The 21328-nt window shown below is 53.5% G+C and overlaps 2 protein-coding genes across 2 annotated transcripts; one reads left to right on the forward strand and one right to left on the reverse strand.

Annotated features, from left to right (window-relative positions):
* Positions 1–2109: 2109 nt before the first annotated feature.
* Positions 2110–20581, forward strand: LOC140845378 (uncharacterized). Its single transcript, XM_073219457.1, has 5 exons — positions 2110–2453; positions 4241–4383; positions 7179–7813; positions 18530–18641; positions 20449–20581. Exons 1-4 carry the CDS (start codon positions 2110–2112, stop codon positions 18617–18619), a joined length of 1212 nt encoding a protein of 403 aa, XP_073075558.1. The 3' UTR covers positions 18620–18641; positions 20449–20581.
* On the reverse strand, positions 20226–21299 carry LOC140843028 (uncharacterized). The gene is made up of 2 exons (XM_073219350.1): positions 20781–21299; positions 20226–20548 (listed from the first exon to the last, which is right to left on the reverse strand). Exons 1-2 carry the CDS (start codon positions 21231–21233, stop codon positions 20360–20362), a joined length of 642 nt encoding a protein of 213 aa, XP_073075451.1. The 5' UTR covers positions 21234–21299; the 3' UTR covers positions 20226–20359.
* Positions 21300–21328: the final 29 nt, after the last annotated feature.

Here is a 21328-nt window from a genome sequence, read left to right on the forward strand (position 1 = left end):
TGGCCCAAGGGACAAAAGAGCTCTCTGGGCTCTCACGCAAGGGCACCGATCCCACTCACGGGGGCTCCACCGTCCCGACTCAGGCACTTCTCAATGGCCCCCCCGTCAGGCTTCAGGATCTGCTTTGGGGGACACGAGTCCTCAGTCTGTTGTAGAAGTGGTGCAGGAAATGTTCTGGGGTCAAATCTTATCCCAGGGCCCAAATCCACCATAAATTAGAAGGGGACTGGCCCTGCCTGACTGGCCGCATCCTGATCACCCACTATGTAAACAGGGTGAGGGATGGAAGCACCCAGACCCAGGACAGCAGGACAGGGTAACAGGCAGGCTGGGAGTCAGAGGGAGAACGCAGAGGGCACCCCAGAGGAGTCTCCTGCAGGATGAGAGCACTGCGGGCCACACCCCCACCCTGCCGCCCCACACCCCTGCCAGTGCCCCACCCAGGAAAGGGACAGTCGCCCACCCTGCACCATCTGCAAGCCTCTGGCCACTCTTGCTGTGGTGAGGAGACCACCCTGGAACCCCCAGAGACCACCAAGGCCAGGGAGGGGGCCACCAGTGAAGCATGAGGCCCCTCGGGCCCAGGGTGCTGCATGTGTCAGCAGCAGTGGTTTTCCAGGTCAAACCCTGCTCACTCTGGGTCTCATATCAAGAGCTGTGCCAGCTCCTCAGAAACCCAGGGCCTCGGCTGCTCAAGGGCACCCACATGCAGGCATTGGAGCTGGGGCCTTCCCAGTGCTGCTGACTCAGGGCTCTGCGGGGCCTTGGCAGAGTAAAGAGGGACAGTGTGCTCAGGGGGGCTCTTCGGGCCATTTGGGTTTGCCCCTGACCTGGGGGTCTGTCCTACTTCTCTCCCTGACCCTTCCCTCCCTGGGGTGGGCTGGGGGTGGCATTTCCCGTGTGGCTGGGCCCTCTCAGCACCACAGCCAGAATCTCCCTCGTCCACACAGACAGGCCTGCTCTTTGGAGGACACTGATCTGGGACATGGGCTTTAAAGCACCATATTTCTGAAAGCCTAACAACCCTGTAGCTCTGGCCACTAGAAGTAGAAAAATCATAAAGGGTGAATTTGCTGAACTACTGGTGCAAGAGCTTCGGGAAAGCATCCTGGTAGGATGCCAAAGCAGACCCAGTCCTCTTGGGGACACACTGGCCCTCTTCCTGTGAGCTCCTACACGTGCCTCAAGACCTCTCTAGTGTCCCTGCTCCTGGGACCCCTCCCTGCAGGGCCTGATTCTCCCTGCTCCTCTGGCTCCTGCCTCCCCACTCTCTCTGACTGTTCGGGTGGCCCACCATCTTCACTTGGGCGTGGTTTGGCCTGGCCTCTTCACAAGGGAGCTGAGACCAGCAGTGCTGGAGGAGGGCTCAAGCCTGGGAAAGGTGCCGGCAGAGGGACTGTGGGGGCCAGGGTCATGGAGGCCGGGGACTTGGGGACCCAGGAGTTAGTGCCACCGAGCACATGCTGAGTGTTGGTGCCAGGAGTCCCCCACTGCATTTCATCACCACGACACCCACAGGTGGGCCCCATCCCCAGCAGGAGGTGTGGAAGCAGAGACACCACAAGGTGGGTCCAGGCGATGAGGAGGGTGAGTGGCAGACCCTTCTTCACTGGCTGACCTTTGCGGAGGGGAAGAGCATTGGCCCCCCATCCTCAGAATCTTCACAGTTACAGTGAGGAGCAATGTGGGGGTTTCATCCCAACAAATCTGCCCGTTTCTAAAATCTGGGCATGATGCTGCTGCTGGGATTCACACCCAGGCGTGTGCCCGTGTGCCCACTGCCCCTCTTCCAGGACTCTCCTCACATCCCTCTGCTGCCACCTCTGTGCCAGCCTGTACTGGCCTGGTGCTGCAGGTTCCGCCATGGATGGATGGAGGGAACAGGTGCGTGGCCTGTGGGACAGCCAATCTTGGCGTTTCTCTGAGGCTACCTGGCGTCCTGGGCAGTAAGGGGACCCCAGACCCTACAGCCCAGCTCTGTGGCACAAAGCTTCAGTTTCCTCTTTAGGGCACAGGAGGAAATGACAAGCTAAGCAGGCCTGGAGAGCGGGTGTGTGAAGTGTGGCATGCCCAAAAGTGCTCAGAACAGGGTTCCTGCCCATGGGAGGCATGGCCACGTTAGAGGAGCCCGTGAAGGGTGGCTGGGCTGTGCTCTGGAAGTGGAGAGGTTTTGAAAGTGAGGAAACCAGTGAAGGCAGCATAGCAGGGGTGTCTAGTAGCCGTAGGGCCTCAGGTGGGGCCTCCCTGTCCCGAGGAGGAAAGGCAGGAGCTAACGTGGTGACAGTGTCAGGCCCTGGACACTCCCGGGAGTACCCAGCCCATGCTGCTGGAGGCCACTCAGGCCCACCCTCCCCTGGACCACGTCTGCCTGTGAGCCCTCAGGGAGCGGCCCTCCCAGAGAGCCGAGTGGAGACAGAGCACTGGGCACTGCCCATGAGGCTGGCTGGGCCCAGGCGCGTGTGGTCGTGTGTGCTCTTGATGTGCTGTTCTGGCGTGGTGGTTGTGGAGTCAGACAGGAGGGTTGGCCGGGCACAAAGCACAGAGCAGTTTTCACTGGGGTCACGTCACAGACTCTCAGCCCCACAAGGACTGCAGGCTTTTGTCTTCCTCTGAACCCACCTGGCACCACCTTCCTGTCCATCTTGAGTGGCTGATGCTGGTTTCAAAGCAAGACCCCTGGGCCCTCTAACCTCCCCTTATCCCTCGAGCCCACTGGCAGCCAGGTCACCCACCCTCGGGCTCTGGGGGTGCATGCCATACCCTACCTGGGAAGCCGCTGAGCCTATGGCTGTGCATCATTTCCTGGAACATGGAGGAATTCACTGGCACAGGGTGTGTTTCCCTGGGCCTCTGTCGGAGTCACAAGTTCTCTGAAAGCTGGCCAGTTAAATTGTGCAGTGAGGGCAGGCTTCCTGGGAGCAGCTGTATTGCTGAGTTGCTGTGTGACTTTGGGCTAGCCCTTTAATCTTCTGTGCTACTATTTTTACATTATTTTGAATGACATGAAAGATTATGCAAACGTTAGGCATCACTGTTGTATGAGGTTGTCTCGATGCTGTCATCTTCCTGGTGGACCAGAAGAAACCCTGGGAATCCCCAGTAGGCAGTTCAGCTCCTACTCATCTAGTATAAGAGCTACTCTGTCATAGCAGCAGGACGAGCCAGCCAAGGACGGGCTCACCAGGGCTTACCAGCCAGCTGTCAACTGCAAGGCCCCAGGGAATTAGGGCAGAGTGTTACTGAGTGGCTGGGCAGACATACACACACACCTGCACATGCCTTTCCACACCTGGCATGTGCCTATGTGCACACACAGGAGATAGGTAGGTGCACACACGCATGTATGTCACACACGTGTGCGTGTATGTTCACATATATGTGCATGCACTTGTTTGTGTACTCACATATATGTACAGCTCCACACCCACTCTTTGCACCAGCAGGAACTACACTGAGAACTGTGAATGGACACAAATGCAAGGCAGGTATGACAGCAGGCTGACATCCATGTCCATGTCCCAGCAGACACAGCAGATGGGCAGAAGCAACTGTTTAGGTAGCTCCTGTCATGGACCCAAAACCTCCCTTGGAAGTAAACTATAAAGGACAAAAGGCTAACCTGCCCCCTCTCCAAACACACTGGGGTGCTAACACGGGCCAGGCACCCCTGTGGACCAGGGACATACCTCTTGCTGCCCAGCTGTGCATGCATTCCCTGTAACTTCCAGGAGAGTCTTAGTCTGTCTCCTCCTGAGTCTCTCCTGGGTTAGCACTCTGAAGGCAGAAGGCACCATTGTTAGTGCTACCTGGAATTTAAAAATTGAAGCTGATATCAGTGCAGACCATGAGCCCAAGGCCAGGGGAGGCAGTGTTGCCCTCACTTCTGGGTGCCTTGGAGGTGGGTGCCAGCCTCTCTGATGACCTCCTCCACACTCTGAGGGTCCTGGGCGCTTGGGGTTCCTCTTGATCAGAAGAGCGACAGCACAGCACAGGGAGTGGCAGTGTGTGTGTGGGGAGTTAAAAGAGACACCAACACCTGAATCCTCCTGGATTCAGGAGGAGCCACCTGGGGCAGATGGTAAGGGCTTTTTAGGTGCGGAATTCTGCATCTTCAAGAGACACTGTACACACAGTAGCCAGAGGATGGGGGCCTGGAACACCATGTACCCTGCCCTGGCAGCTCCTCTGACACAGTCTCCCCGAGGGTGCTGAAAGCCCTGCCTCCTGGGCCCCTTTGCAGGGTGCCAGACACAACTGAAGGAGCAGGGGCATCACCCCAGCACATCCAGGTCTGCCAGACCATGCTGGCTTCTGGCAATGCCCCAGAGCAGAGGGAACAGGCTCCTCATGGCATTCCAGCAAAGAACACACAGAATAGAGCAGGTGAAGCTGTTAGGCTTTGAGAAACTTCCAGCTTTCTAAAAAAAAAAAAATGCAGAAACTTCTCTCTGGGCCAAGGATAAATTAGCTAAGGGCAGACACAGTGCGATGATCATTTATCATCAGGAGCCAGAGAGGATACTGGGATCCTGTCCTTGCCTCATGACTCAAGGTCAGAAGTGGCTGTTTTCCCTCATTATTTCTATTTTTAACAACTGTGTTCAGGCCTCTTGCAAAAATAGCAGGATGTGAGAACACTTCAAGTGCTACATGCCCCCCACTGTCAGAAAACTGCAGGATGCAGGGAGAATTGGCCAGGACTGGGGCAATGCGGCATTAAGTCTTCCACCAGCAAGGCTACAGTAGCCCCTGGCGATGCTCTGATTCACCTGCTCACTGCACCAGTGGGTAAACTAAGGCAAGCCAGGGCAGGCACATACCAAGGTCACACATGGAGAGAGGCCTCAGAACAGTGGGCACTGGTCCTTCTGAAATGCAGGCCCAGAAGGGAGACCTGGCTGCAGAGAGTCTGATGGCAGGGGGAAGGAACAGGACTGCCCCGACGGGTGCCCCAGCTCCTTAAGGTGCCTTCTGGAGCATATTCCGAGAGCTCAGAACTTAGACATGACCCCTGCACAAAGAAGCTAGGATGAGCCCTGTGGGGGGAGAGCTGAGAGATGAGGGACACACCTGGGAGTCTCTTCTGTGCATATGTGTGTGTGTGTACGTGTGAACTCATATATGTATGTACATGCCATGTCCCCAGGCCCGGAGGAACAGGACTTCTCTGGATGGGTCTGGAGGCCCCAGCCAGAACCCGGCTCCTCCCACCGCATGAGGCTGGGCGTCAGCCCCCACCTGGAGCCGCTGCACGGAGATGAATAACGGAGAGGACAGAACTGCAGGGCTCTGCCTGCCTGGCTCAGAACCACCTGGGCGGGCCCCAGGTCACTGGAGTACGGCTCAGGAAAGGGCTGTCTCCACCAAGCACCTCTTCTCTTCCCCCTACTAGGTCTCAAAGCTATCGTTTGGCTCCAGGCAGAGCCAAGTTTCTGGACCCTTGGAAAGCAGATGGGAGGGGGACCGCAGCAGGATGTCCAGTGACCCACTGGGGGCAAGCCTGCCTGCAGATCCCAGACCCACCAGCTCCTGGTGGCCCATGGCAGCACTGTGGGCCCCTGAGAGTAATCCTCTGGGGCTCACGGTGGCCTTGCATCTGGTTCCCTGACCCTGAGCCCACTAAGCAGCCATCCTGGAAGGCCTTTGAGGAGCCTGGCCTGCCCTGAGTCTGGGACACAGAGAACTAGGAAGTCATGGGCCATGAGGAACAGGGATGTGCATCAGGCCCCAGATGGTAGATTCTCAGTGGGCTGCATGGTCAGAGGACTGAGGCAGGGAGGCTAGTGGCCGGTGCCAGCACTCTGAGACTCGCTGTCTGTCACACAGCCTGACAAAGGAGCTGCAGTGCCCCTGGAGCAGCAGAGGGTGGGAGAGAGACATGGAATGCCCCAGGAAGAGCCGTTGTCCTGTCACCCGCCTATTAGAACTCAGTCCCTAGGGGCTGGCCACGCACAAGGGAGGGAACCCTATCCGACACAGAGCCCTGCAAGTCACCTGTTGTGAGCCTGTCACCTGGCTCTGTCCAGCTCTGTCCTTGGGAAACCCACCCAGGTGCCACAGGTGTCACGGCAGATCTGCATGGCCTCCTTGGGAATCAAGACCCACAAAGCTATTCATCCCCATGGACCCCACGAGGAAATCAACTGTAGAAACAAAGGAAAGCTTAGTAACAACAACAAGAGGTAGGCTTGCGTTCCTGGAGACCCTGGTGGCTTTACCTGTGAGTGCTCACATGGGGGGAGAAGAACCATGTCTGCACCTCCGGGATGGAAGATGAATGATGGCTCCAAGGGTGCTGGGATATGATGCAGTTCATACAGTGGTCGTTTTCAGAGACCTAGATCTTGAGAAAATAGTGCCGAGTAGATGTAAAAACAATTTGATAAGTGCACTAGGGAGAGACCACGTAAAACGTCCACATTAGTAATGAAAATGGTAGTGGATGTGAGCACGAATTTGTACAGTAAAAGAATTATGGGTGTGTTTTCTTCTCAAATTTCTCTTTCACAAAAAGTCAGCATTTGCTAAAGTATAAGACATGAAAGGAGTTCAGGTCAGGGGATCCCTGCTGAGCTGGAACGGCCTTGGGGACTGGGGACCGCAGAGGGAAGCCCGACACAGGTGAGGCAGGCAGGAGCGGTCTGAGTAGAGGAGCGGAGGTGGGGAGGAGCCAGCCCCTAGGATCCTCGTATCAGGGCTTACCATAATTAAAGGATCAAAGATCAATGTTGTTAACATTCTCCCAAAATGATGATGGAGAAGTAATTACTGAGCTTTTTTTAAGGTAATGGAAAACAGTATGTGCATGTCAATATTTTTGCCTTTTAATCAGTTGTGCTTAGAAGAGCCAACGCTTTGAGCTACTGTCTGGTGCATCTTGCCCTTCTTCCAGTTCCTGGCCATTACTTCGCTGGGGGCTGGATGGGAAGAAACACATGGTCCCACTGGCTCATTTTACAACTCACTAAACAAGCATGGCAGACGCTCATTACTACTTTTTGTTATTAGGGAGATTTTGAGATGTATGTACGGCTAACGATGGAATCAGCGCAGGTCAGAGCAGATGTTAATGGGGTTCATACCACATGGTAGGTAGAAGGGCCTGTCTTCCTGCCTGGTAATGTGTGGTGTTATTTAGAGCAAGGCTGGAACCGCACAAGGAAATCGCAGCCCCTGAGTGCCTGATTCACAGGGCTCCCCAGGTCTCGGTGGGTCCCGGAAGGTAGGGAATAGACACACCCGTCTTCCAGCGCCGCGGCGTCTCGCGCTCATTGGTAGCAAGGGCCGTCAGTCGCGGGCGGGCAGTCATTGGGCGCAGGCGCGTAAGTCCTGCGGCTGCGTAGTAGCTGTAGGCTCCGCTACCGCTATATTCAAGTCAGTAGCGTCTGGAGCGCAGCGGGCGAGGCATCTTTGGCTGCTCTCTCCGTGCTTCGGTCTGCTGGCCCGGGCAGGTGCGGCCCGTGCCGTCCTGTCCGCGCAACGGGCCCTGCGAAGACCAGATATTGATGGACCCGCGCCGTGTTCGGCTGCGCCATCCTCCCGGCGCGCATGCGGGAGCGGCACTGACCTCGTGCCCCGGCCTCGGATCGCCGCCTCGCGCCCGCTGGGCTCCCGGTGCCGCACTCGCCTTTCTCGGGTCTCCCGCGGCGGGCGGAGGGCTGCGATCGACCCGGACTTGGAGCCGCTGCTCCGGACGGACTTCAGAGAGCTCGGCCGAGAAGCGGCTCCCTCTGTCGCAGATCTGCAGTGGAGGGTCCAGAGCGGGCCCTACTTCAGGGGTGAAGGCGACGGCGACAGCCCTGCGGGGTGGAAGGTACGTGGCCGCGGGGCGCGGCGGAACCCGGATGGGGCGCGGGGACCCCTGCCTCCACCTGAGGGCTTGGTGGAGCCGGACGAGGGGGCGGCCGTGCAGGTGGCTCGGCGGGCAGCGCGTGGCCCGCGGGGCCGGGAAGGGGCCGACGTGGGTGGTGGGCTCGTGGGGCCCGGCCGGGGCCGGGAGTTGATGCGCTCCGCCGGAGGGGCCGCCCGTGGAGGGAGGGTGCGGAGCAGGTGCGCCCAGGGCGGGCGTCCGAAGTTCGCCGTGGCAGGGGGGAGGGGCCCGCCGGAGCCGCCGCTCCTCCGTCCCGGCCCGGGTTGTGAGGGTGGCTGCTCCGCCCCGCGGCGCGCGTCCGCTCGGCCTGGGGTCGCGCCGCCGACCTGCTCCCGCCGCCCGGGCCGGGGCCGCGCAGACGGGGAGGCCGGCGGGCGTTTTGCCGTGTGTGGGTTTTTTCGGCGAGGGCCGGGCCGGCTGAAGTTCAAGTGTGACCCGCGGCGGGGGAGAGGCCGCCCGGAAGCAGCGCCTTTAAAATTAAAATCTTTTTCATTAGGTATCTCTCGTAATTTTTATTTGGTAATGAAGTTTCTTTACTTTGATCTGGGAACTGACAGTGCATTTTCTTGTATTTAGAAATTAGTATCTTTCTGTCATTTCGGTTTGAAATCTGCAGCTGAGTAACTAACTTATAACTAGCCACAGGGATTCTGAGACAGGGACCATGGGTGTAGTCAGAGTAGGGTGGGGGCCTCTGGAAAAAGACCCTTACCAAAACTCCGTATTAAACAATTCAGCAGAGTCAGAGTCACATTAATTCTCTAAAGTAAAATATCAAACTGGTCGTATAAGCATTCTTCCGTGAAGATGAGTTAAAACTAAAATGCCAGGAGTAACCTGGCCTGGAATGTTTGAACATCCCCCAGATAAGAAAATACCTCTGCCTAGCCCATGTCTGCATTGTGTCAATTAAATGAGCTTATTGTAAAATTTACTTTAGCCTGCTAAAAGTCCCAGTTTATCTTTAACTTTGCCTAGATGCTGCTTTTCCTCCTCCAGCCCCTAATCAAGTAATATATAACCTGGGCAATTAATATAGCAAGTAAGCCCAGCCACAAACAATATATAGTAAAAGGCAGAATGGATCCCATCTTAAAGATAAGATTGCATTTTAACACCCAGGAAGTTAAGAAGTAAGATTCTTAACTTACTGTTCAGCAAACAGACGTTTAAGACCTCAACCCACCTTGGGAGAACTGTCTGGAGAGGTGGAGGTGGAGGGGAGAGGTGGCAGTGGGGTGGGGGCTGAGCAGCGTTCAGAGGGGTCGCGTGATCAGGGTTTGGAAGGCCGGATGCTGTGTTTACAGGTGCCTCCTGCTAGGGCAGCCCGCGTGTGTGTCAGTCCCTCAGTCCCGGGACTGAGTCGCCTCCTGTGTGCAAAACCAGTTTTCATACTAGAGTCTTCATTTTGTAAAAGAATTCCCTACAGGATCCCTGAGAATGGCGAGCTCCTCCCACCCCATTCCCCTCAGGAAGGGTAAAATAAGGTTGACAGGTTACACTCCCAAACACCCCGACTTAGGAAGCACCCACTGTGCGCCGGTGAGAAGCCCCAGGAGGGCGAAGTTTGCAGCTTATGTAAGGCATTGGGAGAATGGGGGCAGTGTACGTTGTGCGTGTCTACCTTCTGGTGTCTGAGCCCTGCTGGGTTCCTGACTGGCTGTGGGGCCTTAGCTCAGTCACTTTTCTTCTTTGTGCTAGTGAGTAAGTTTGATTAGATAGTCTCTGCAGCCCCTTCCTGCCCCTACTCTTTCAGAAATGTGTTTGATAGAAGTTTCACAGAAGTGGTGAGGGCTTGCAGAAATTGGAATTGACATGAGGAAAGAATTCATTCTTCCTCTGGGACCGTGGTCTAGAAAAGACCTAGACATCTCAAAGGGCATGTGTCTGTAAAGAAATGGGAGGCAGAATCTAAGGCTGGGGATCAGCGCCCACCTCTGAGAGCCAGACAGAAAGCAGGTGTGAATGTACTTGTAAGTTGTAGAGTGCTGTGCCAACATACTGAAGCATTGTTGCCAAATGTTGTGAAAGTCCCTCCCCCTCCCTACATTAATTTTACACCTTTCTTCCATCTGCCTCTCTGCTGTGCTGAGGCCCCCAGGAAGGAAACACGCACTGACCGGGGATGTGGAAGCTACAGGAGGGCTGGTGACAGGGATGAGCACATGAGCAGGATTTGGCATAAGCTTCCCTGCACTCCTAGTACAGGCAAAGCCAGGCGGCAGGAGTTCTGTAGGGAACCCCTGGCTTCCAGTCCAATATGTTGGCGACAACGTCCCCCCCTCCCCAATCCCAACAAAATACTGCAAACACCTCCTTCTTTCAGGGCCTGAAAGGGCAGGCAGGAAATGGATGGGGCTTCTTCTGTTTGGCTGTTCGGGTACTAAGACTGTGATCTGTCAAGCAGTTCTCATGTGTTAAGTGACTCCTGGACAAGTCTGCAAAGTGCATACACGCTCACTAGGGAAGAAAAACAGGAAGAGAAAGGAGGCACCTCTAATGTCCCTCAAACCTACTTTCCCACCTCCAACATCATACCGTACATCTAAGGCAAAGAGCACTGTCCCCAAGTCCATCACCTCCCTGAAAGTTGTCAAATACCACCCTGTCTGGTCCCCAGTATAAAAATTCATACCTAGCCTTCCCAGACTTGTGGAAACAATATCCTCCTTAGACAAATCAAGGGTGACAATAACTGAGCTTTGAAAGTGTAATAATTGACACCTCACTTCAGGAGGCTGCCTCCAGAGCATTCTCCTTAGGAATCTGGACTTCCCAGGAATCTGTTCATACTCAGAATGTTATAGGGCTCTTACCATCTCCCTTGCTGCTGCAGGCTTTCCTAGCATTCTTCCTTCACAGCTTTTGTCATGATGTGCCATAACTCTTAACAGTTAGTTATTGGACTGTGTGTTTGGTGTCCACCTGCCTGCCTGACTGTAAGCTAATGGAAGGCTGGGAATGGATCTGTGTGGTTGCTCTGCTGGCACATAGTAGAAGCTCACTAACAGTGGTTGGTTCAGTTAGTTAATTAGTAATATGAAACACACCTTATGGGTCCCCCCAAATTAATTAATTGCAATGTTGATTTTTCAAAAATGATAACTAAATCCTCACATCAGGACAGTTCTTTGTGACTTGCAAAGGCCTTCTTAAAATTTGAATGAAGTGGTCATGTGGGTGAGGTGTACAAGACCAAGTTATCTATCTAGATCATAAGTTGTCTACCTGATAAATAACGGCAAACATCTTACGAATTAAAGCAAACATGACTATATATGAATTAGAGTGCAAGATGCATATGTGTTTTTAAGATAAAACATGAGACCAAAAATCATTCCAGTAGACCTTTCTTGTCACGCCCCTGTCCCCAGGTGGGTGTGTGCACTGTCTCCTGTTGGACTGTTGTCAGGGAAGGAAGACTTAAGAAACACATCTCATTGCATCCCCATAACTACTGTGCGGGAAGTAGGACTGTCATGTCCAGGATACTGGAGAAGGAACTGTATTTCAGTATTAATAACATAACTGAAAATCATCAAGCTCTTACTGTGTACAAGGCACTACCTTCAGCTTTTTACATGGCCTTTCTTAGACCACAGGTGCAGACAGGGGCTATGAGTATGTATTATCATTAATCCCCACCTGGTAGGAAAGCAGACTTGGCAGGTGTGTTAATCATCTAGAGCTGCCATAACAAAATACCAGAGACTGGACAGTTCAAACAACAGATTTATCTTCTCACTGTTCAGGAGGCTGGAAGGCCAAGATCAAGGTGCCATTCAAGTTGATTATCAGTGAGGCCTGCCTCTCTTCTGGGCTTGTAGGTGGCTGCCTTCTCGCTGTGTCTTCACATGGCCTCTTCTCTGTGCATGTATGGAGAGAGAGATCTCTAATTTATCTTCCTCTTAGAAAGACATCAGTTATATTGGATGAGGCTCCACGCTTATGACCTCATTTAACCTTAAGGACCTCCCTGTAGGCCCAAACTCCAATTATAGTCACACTGGGGGTTAAGGCTTCAACATATGAATTGGGGGATACACTCCAGCCCATAGCAGTGGGGTTGTGTTGCTGACATTAACTTGCACAGTCATTCACCATCTGTGAGACAGAACTGACCATGAACCAAAGTCCTGACCTAAGCTTGCTGCTGACTGTCTCCATGGTGGCAGGTGACCTGTCCAAGTTCTAGGGCAGGCCCTGTATGCCAAGTCTTCCTCCTCCAGGACCACTGTGCCTCAGCTGCACTGTTCAGATCCCCAGGAACAATTACAGCATAGAAGCTGAGCATCAAAGTCAACTGACTCAACAATGAGAACAAATCTGGAAAGCAGAATTTCTCTTCTAACAGGATATGTGTCTCACCATGAGTAAAGCAGGATCCATATGATGCAGTAACAGACACAGAAACCACCATAATGAAATCCCTTCCAGTAGGATTCCTGAATATCATTCAAAGAGAATCAGCCTTTGGTGAAAGTAACACTTTCACTTACAGTAATGACTGTAAACCACCTTCTACAGGACAAGTTAATCAACTCTTTATCGTCATATGAGGATAAAATATGGATATTAATAACACCTAGTTCTTGGGGTTATTGTAAATATTAAATGCATGGAAAATAGTTCAAACAATGCCTAGCATGTGGGATCCACTTAATAAATGATGGCTGTTGTAATACTGACAATATCTTTTTATCAGATTCAGCACAATAAAATCGATTTATAGAATTTCACTTGGTTCTTCCCCAAGCTGATCTGAACACTTTTTGTGTCCTTACTCTGTTTTAAGTACTGAGAGAGACACTTTTGTATACAACTCAGAGCTAGGAATCATGTCATAATCTTGCCTGTGTTCCAGAGCTCCCTCATGGTGCCTGTCCCTTGGAAATCCATCTCTGATCTTCAATAACTTGACCACTATACAACTGCCATTTCCGAGTGACTGAAAAACTACTAATACATATGCCAGCATGTCCATTTTCTCCTTATTCTACTTATTTCTGCCTATTGATTGTGGTTGTGTCTTCACAACTTTGCTTTTGTGAACTTTTTGGTCTCAAGCTATCCTCTCTTTACAGTCTCTGGCCTAAATCTTCTCTGCTTTTTAATATGCCTTCTTAACGTCCAGGTTTATGTATGATCTGCCTGGCTCATATGAAGTAACTCATTTCCCCAAAGTTCCTTTCCTTCCACTTCACAACTAGTTCTTTTTTAAGTAGCTGAATTCAGGTCAAGATGGGATTTTCTTTTGCTGCCGTCTGTATTCTTTGGGAGATCGAATTGTCTACTGAGAAACTCAAGAAATAATCTGAAGCTCTGCTTTATAGTATAGTACATGAGGTTTTTACTGCTCAGAAGATGGTAGAAGAAACTATTCTGTCTTGCCTCTATTAGACCAGCTTTGAGATCCATGTTAGGAAAGCCACATCTTCCCTATCCACAGTGTTCAAGGGCCAAGAACCTGTAACCTGTAGCTTCTCCTATGATGAGTTCCTGTCCAGTGACTCACCACCCAACCTCTGTCCCCAAGGGTATGAATCCCCACTCAGATATACCTCTTCCCAGACATCCCAAGTTCATTCTTTACTGCCTCTGTTGGTTACTGTCTTTCAGAAAGGAATTCTTATTGATATTCATCTTTTCCATCCAGATATGTTCCCTGAGGTCATCTCTGCCAGCCTGAAGACTCAGTAGGGCTGATGGTTCAGGAAATGGACAAACTTGGGTTTGAGTTTCGACTGCAACTTTCTGGTTATGCAAACTTGTATGAATTGAGTAAATTAACTTAATTTCCCTGAAACTTCAGTTTCATTTCATTTGAATGCCATGCAGAAAGGTAATACATGTAAGCTTGCACTTAGGAAACACTCAATAGTAATAGATGTTGTATTTATCAAATACAATTATTTGAATTTTGGCTATTCTCTGTGATAGCCATATTACAGAGTAATATGGAGCCATGAGATTTAATCCTATTCTTTCCTGTACAGGCTTCCAGGCTGCTACCCTGGCGGTGCTTCCATTTCCTTATCTACTCAGTCTCCACAGCATTTGGCTCCTCTTTTTCAGTCAAGGTTTTTCCTGCCTCTCCCTCAAATACCGGTTTCAAACCCGCCTTTCTCACTTGGGTGAGTGCCCTGCCAAGTAAGTTCCTCCCTCCTCACCCTCTGCCAGGAGCCTGTGATTATTCCATTCTGATCTTTGGTCAGGAAAACAATCCTGTTTTTGGATACTATCAATTTCTCATACCCTTCTTACTCTTCCAAAAAAACTTATAACTGAACAAAAAAGTAAAGCCCCCACACAAACCCACTACCCCTAAGCATTTTCCTCCTTCCTTTCCTGGCCACTCTTCTCAAACACATGATCGGTGCTTACAGCCTCTTGTTCCTTCCCACATATCCCCCACCCGGTCTCATTCCCATTCACATGGTCTGCAGAGAGCCCACCTTGAGGGTCACAGTGGCTCCATTCTGTCTGACTTTTTGCCTCTTCCAGGCCCCATCTCTTGGACTTCCTGTAGGTCTGCAGTTCTGCTGACCTCTTACTCCTTTCTAGATGTATTCTAATTTGCGGGGCTAGAGAAAGCATGGATTTGGGAATCAGGTAAGTCTAGGGTAGATAACCTCTGCTCCATCCCTCCAGGAAGCCTTTCTGCCTCTCCTTGGGCCCCACAGCCCCACTGTTACAGATATTCATAGCCTCTGGGCTTCTCTTGCCCTAAGACAAGTTACCAAGCGACCTAGGAAGCCGAGTCTTGTTCCCTCTGTCTGTAAAGCAGGAAGAATGGCACCCAGAAATGGGAGACAGGAATGTGGTAGTGGTCTCAGTAAGGCCTCTGGAGCCTTCCCAGAGAGGGAAGAGTTAATGGTGGACTGGGGGGCTGCCCACTGGCCTGAAGGGCCTCTTTGGAAACAGCCTGAGAGTCTGCAGGGCCGAGGCGAGAAGGCGGCACTGTTGTTTAGAATGGCTTGTGGACATTCCTGGGCTGCTACAGACTCCTGGGAGTCATACTGCCCCTAGACAGTGGGAAGGACACCAGTGGGACCTTGGTGACCCTCCATTCTGGCCTGCCCAGGGCCGCCGTCCTGCTCTTACTCTGTCCTGTTGTCCTCTGAAGGATGTGTCTTTGTGGCAGATCATATGCTTTGATTTTTGGAATCACAAGAGTCACTTATTTGACAATAACATATTGATGGCTGTGAACTAAGCTTTGAGGCTCTTGGTTGCTATAGTGAGGACAGGACTGTGAATTTGTGGTTGCACACAGTGGGGCCGGGACTGCCCAACTTGTCCCCTGGCCTCCTGTTAGGAGGAATTTCAGGCTCCGAGGGGGTAGGGAAGAGGATTTCCTGACACTCATCTGGCTGATCAGCCAACCTTTCCAGCATGTACGTCCTCCTGTCACCTTGGCCCAGGAACCCCCTTGGCTGGCCTGGCCTTCCCGGAACCTCTCACATACCTTACTTACGGTCTTCCGACCTGCATGCATGCTGCTTGGCTCTGGAGTCCTCTCTGCAGGTCAGAAGCCTATCTGTCTGTCAGGGTCTGGTTCAAGTTCTTTCCAGGTATCCTTCTTTCATGGGAAAGGCTGTTTGCCTCGAGAAGACAACCATATAATGTTAGAACCAGATGGCCCTAAGAAGATCACTGCATAGCAGTTTTCAAACTGTGCTATTGAGGAACCCTGCTGCGAACATGCTCACTGGAGCAGTGACACTTTTCCTTAAGGTGGAAGGAAGGGCCAATCGGCTTTAAACCACATTTGAAACCCGCTGATCTAGTCCAAGCTCCCCATTTTATGGATGAGAAGACAGATAAGGTCTACGGGGTGGGGTGGGGTGGGGGGGGGGTGTCTTCCTTAAAATCACCAGTGGGTGGGTGATGGAAGCACAGTGGGTCATAGCTCTGGCCTGTGAGTTGAGTTGCTTAGTTCCAAGTGCGGTTCTGCTTTTTCCTAAGAGAGTTACTTTATCTTGTGTAGAGTAGTAATACACACCCCCAGTCCCTGTTCTGAAACCCTTGGGGCCAGATGTGTTTCTGAATGCAGAACTTTTCAGAATGTGGAACATATACTGGATTATATGGCGCTGCTGGTGGGGTTTAGGGGCAACACTGCGTAAAACATGTCACTATTTCTGATTCAAAACGTATGAGCAGTCATTGCAGAAGCGGTAGATAGGTCATAGTCTTGTGTTGGTTCAGTTGAAGCTCTGCTGCCCAATCAATTAACAACAAAATCAGCTTTTGGTTTTTAGAGAGTTCTGGATTTAAAAAATTATGGATAAGGGATCATGAACCTGTAATAATAGTGCCAAACTTCTAGGGTGGTTGTAAAGGCCAGATGAGTGGGAAGGAAAAACCCCAACCAGCACCCCTGCCTGTAAGTGCCAGTCAGATGCCTGTGCGGGGTGAACCTTCAGCCACTGTCTCTGGTGGATGTTGTCGTCCCCTCTCCCGTCTTCCAGTTCAGGGCTGTTTCTCCCCGACACTGGCTATCTCAGTGTGCGCCTTGTCTTCCTCACCCAGGTGGTCGGTGTCTAGAGGACAGAGGGCTGTTCGTGTGGTCATGAGCTGTCAGGCTCACATTTGGTGTGCCATGCTGAACTGGCCCACAGGACTTTCTCTAGAGGCCTCAGCAGTCGGAACAGGCTTAGAGAAGTGAGGCCAAGGGCCTTCTGGAATGGAAGTGAGGGCCAAAGTACAGGTGGTGGCTGTCCCTGAGAAGTGGTGTCCTGCGAGGACTGGTGTTTACTTCCGGGGCTGCTGTTGTCAGGTGGCCTGGGGACATCCAGAGGCCCCCTGGTTGTCAGTCCAGCATTTTCCACTGCACTCACTGTTTTCCAGACTGAGCCCAGGTTTGCTCAGTTCTCAGCCTCTCCAGTTGCCTGCCTTCTGCTTCACTGTTGGTGGCTGTGGATAAAATGAGAGTTCCTGTGGCCAGGATTCTCACCTGGCCCTTGTTGACTAAGCTCACTGCACACCTGTGGGCAATACATGGCTGTTGACTCTATATAAAGAGCTCCGCCTAGTGCTCTGCGTGCGACACGGTGGCAGGGCTGCAGGGCTGCAGGAGAGCAGAGCAGAGCAGAGGCTGGAGTGGTAGGCAGTGCCGAGGACAGAGGCCCAGAGAACAGCTGTGTGGGACGACTGTGCAGAGAGGCTTGGGGGATGACTGTGCAGAGAGGCCCGGAGGGATGGCTGTGCGGGATGGCTGTGTGGGACAGAGGGGCCCTGAGGACGTCTGTGCAGGATGGCTTTGCGGACAGAGGGGCCCTGAGGATGGCTGTGAGGACAGAGGGGGCCCAGTGGACAGCTGTGTGGACAGAGGGGCCCCAGAGGCAGAGACCAGCTTGCTGCATGCAGACTCGCTCTGAGTGAACAGGATTTTAGTGACTGATTTGCCACCTGGAAATAAAGTTGGGTATAACCTTTTCACCCCAAGAACGTTTTTGCTGTCATTTTCTTTGGTCACGCTGAATCCATAGCGAACTTGCCCGGGGTTAGAAACCTATTGTCGAGACAGTGGCCCTGGGCTCTGGCTTCGTGAGTCTGCTCCCTTGCCTGGGATTGGCTGAGGTATGAGCATGTTGAGTGACTTAGTTCCTGCCAATGAGACATTAGAGGCATTGGTGGTAGGAGTGGGCACTGTACATGCCTAACAGGGAAGAAGGATGGTCATTTTCCTCTGAGAATGTTGTTCACTTTTGAGGCCTGGAGCTGCAGCCATCTCGTGGCCATGAGGGCACCTGGCCTAGGAGTGAGGCTGGCCTGTGGAGGGTGGTCTTCTGCTTTGGGAGGTCTTTGTGCAGCTGGAGTTCAGGAAGCAGGATTGTTAACTAGCTTCCAGGTGGTTGTGGCTCCGGGAGTTCCAGGACTAGACTGTGAACATGACTGTCCAAGTGGTGGGACAGAATGTCTCCTTGAGGAGAGCAATGACAGCATCGTTTCCAGGACTGCAGGGTGCAGCTGGGTTCCTGGGGGGCCTAAGGTTCTCTTGTTGAGACTTCTCTCCCTGTAGATCATACTTTGCGAGGGCAGGGACTGAACTGGGGCTTGAAGTCTCCAAGAGATGCTTGTTGATATGTGTGGGTGTCTGTGTGCCTTGTCTGAGTGGAGCTGGCTTCCTGAGAGAGCCATGTTTTGGGCATCAGTGTTGTCTGAAGCAGCCTGACTGATGGAAAGGTCCAGATACTCAGTCCTGTACAGGGGGAGGAAGCCGGCAGGGCAGCAGTGGCCGCAGGGGGGGTGGGGGTGGGGAGTGTGGATGCGGATGGGGCTTCTGGTGCACTGCATGCTGCTTACCGCCTGCGTCTGATGACAGTTGGTGTTAGCTGGGCTCAGAACCAGTCAGTGCAGAGCCAGGGCTTCAACCCAGTTCTGGGACACCCCGCCTCCCACAGTCCATTCATTCTGCTTCAGTGAGCCTGGCATAGGGGGTGGGGATGCTCTGACATGTGATGTGATGTGGACACAAAGGTGAATGTGGCCACTGGGCTGTCAGCCCCAGGAGGGCAGGGCTCTTGTGCTCTTCTGCTCATGGTTATGTAGCAAGCACCAATAACATGTCATGGTTGGGTTCTCAATTAATTGTTAAAGGAACAACTCAGCCTCAGCCTTTAAGGAGTTAACTTGGGTTCATTTACTCATCAGATACCTGCTGAGCCCCCACTGTGTGTCAGCCCCTGTCCTGGGGACCTGGAATGCAGTGATCACGAAGACCATCCTTATGCTCAAGTCTAGGACACCGAGGCTGGGCATACATGTATGTGGTCAGGGCTTGCAGTGGTAGAGGACAAGGGCTGTGGGGTCACCCGAGATGCTAGGACTCTCCCTGTGTCATCCCTAGGGGGACTGTGTGGGGCCCTGCCCTCCTGGGGCTGAGTGGCTGATGGATTGCTATTTGGGTTGACTGAATGCCTGCGACCTTCTCTCCCCATGTCTTTTGTGCACTGTGGGGTGCACCCTTGCTGAGCGGCCTTTCTCAGGGGTGTTCTGGGCCTCCTATGTTCTGCTGACCATTCCTGTCCTGCTCTCCTCACATATGGGTGGCTCAGCCGCTTTGCTGTGAGGCCTTCTCCCTGAGACCTGCCCTCTCTGACCCTTGTCGGATCCAGCCTAACAAGGAAGCAGTGTTTTCTGCCAAGGCAGCTGGGTATAGGGGGGAGCGTCCAACTCAGTGAGGTGACTGCTGGTGGTGCCAAGCCAGGGGTGTGCAGTAAATACCACTCCCTTCCTGTTGTCCACTGGGCCAAGGGGAGTCCGCTCTTGGGCTTGGAGGCCTCTGAAAGTGGGTCCCCTCAGTCCCTTCACAGCTGCCCACGTCATGTGGTAGCCTCTGCCCCTGCCGCACCACCCACACACCACTTGTGTCCAAGCTCCCTTCTGCCTGGAGTCTCACTTGGAGAAATTCCTCAAGCCCGGGTCAGACCTCACTTCTTTCTGACACCCTTCTGAGTTTCCTGGTGGCCTGTCCACACCCCAGGTCAGGACTTGTTGAGACTTCTCCCTGTAGATCATACTTTCCGAGGGCAGGGACTGAACTGGGTCTTGAAGTCTCTGAGGGATGCTTGTTGACATGTGCGCGCGTCCGCGTGCCTTGTCTGAGTGGAGCTGGCTTCCTGAGAGAGCTGATCCCAAGCCTTCTGGGCTGGCCTGATAACATCCCCCTGCCCTACTAGAGCCATGTCCTGCCTTGCTGAGCTGTGGGGACGGGCCAAACCAACCCCAAGCTAATGGACTTTAAGTTGCCTTTCTTTTTTGTTGACTACGTTTCTCTAGGGGAAGTGTGTGTGTGTGTGTGTGTGTGTGTGTGTGTGTGTGTGTGTGTCCAGTATACTTGTCTATTCCGTCAGCTCAGTGCAAGTACTGCCTCCTGGTCCCATATTTTACCCTCCCACCCTGTCCTTCCAGCTTCTCCATATATATAGACATGGTGAGGAGGCTTTGGCATGAAGCTTGGACTCCGGCTACCAAGATTTTCCCAGAATATTGTTTCTGCTAACTTATTTTGAGCTCCTGAATTTTTTGTTGTATGCCGTCTTTGTTTTTTTAATTTTGGTGTCATTAATCTACAATGTACATGAGGAACATTGCTTACTAGACTCCCCCTATCACCAGGTCCCCCCGCATACTCCATTACAGTCACTGTCCATCAGCGTAGTAAGATGCTATAGAATCACTACTTGTCTTCTCTGTGTTGTACAACCCTCCCCATGCCCCTCTCTACATTATGTCTGCTAATAGTAATGCCCCCTTTTCCCCCTTATCCCTCCCTTCCCACCCATCCTCCCCAGTCCCTTCCCTTTGGCAACTGTAGTCCATTCTTGGGTTCTGTGAGTACCATCTTTTATTTTACATGGATGCTGCACAGAAAGGGGAGTGTGGGATTGATGCGCGTGCTCTGTCCTTGGGGTTTGGGGGCAGCGCCTGAGGGGGGCGGGGTCTGCCCGCAACCAAGGCTGCGCACACTCGTCCCACCGACTAGCGCCGCCCACTTCCGGAGCCCGCCGCGCACGGGGGGGCGGGGTCTGCCTGCCACCAAGGCTGCGCCCGCTGTTCCCGCCTTCCAGCACCGCCCACTTCCAGTGCCTGCTGCTCACGCTCCTCCCGCTGGCCAGCGCCACCTACTTCCCTGCCCGGCACGTGTCCTTCCAGCTGCGCCATCACCTGCTGCAGAGAAGGAAGCTTCCTGCCTGATCCCGCCCGCCGCTCGCCAGTGCCTCCCTCTCATACCGTCCCTGCCGGCCAAGACCTCCTCCCGCTGATGTCGCCGTCGCTCGCCAAAGCCCTGCACCGCCGGCCAGAGCCCTCCAACAGCGGCTGCCGACCGCCGGCTCCAGGGCCCCACCTTGCCAGGGTCCCTGCGCCCTTACACAGGCCTGGCCTCGCAGCGGCAGCTCACCGTAAGCAGCCATCCCCAGGCGGCAGGCGTCTTCGGGTTGGGGAAGGATGGGGCGGGGAAGGAGTCCGCTGCGGGAAACTGCAGGCTGTTGCTTCTCGGTGGCGGGGTCTGCGGCCCGGGCGGAGTCCAGCCCACCGGCTGCAGGTGCGCCGTGAGAGGTGGCAGAGGCGGTGGCGGGGAGCAGGGTCTCCAGTGGGCGGCAGCGTGGACAGGCTGCGCTCCATGGTGGGCCGTGGCGTCCGCTGGCCGGGTGTCTGTGCCTGAGGCGGACTTCGGAGACTGCCGTCGGCAGGTGCGCAGCCAGAGACAAGAGCAAGGCGACGGGGGCGTTGGCAGTGGGAGGGCAGCGTCCATGGCTGGCGATGGTGTTGGTTCTGGGGGCGGAGCTGGCCCGCAGCCAACGCCCAGCATGCCCCCCCTCCCCCCGCGCCAGGCAAAGCCACTGGCCTCCATCGCTGCTTCTCTCCACCAAAGCGCAGCCACCCGTCCTGGAGCCCGCCTCTCTCCTGCCCTGCCTGCCGGCGCCTCCCGCTGACACCCGCCCTAGA

This window comes from Manis javanica, chromosome 13 (assembly GCF_040802235.1).
Source record: "Manis javanica isolate MJ-LG chromosome 13, MJ_LKY, whole genome shotgun sequence".
Taxonomy (NCBI): domain Eukaryota; kingdom Metazoa; phylum Chordata; class Mammalia; order Pholidota; family Manidae; genus Manis; species Manis javanica.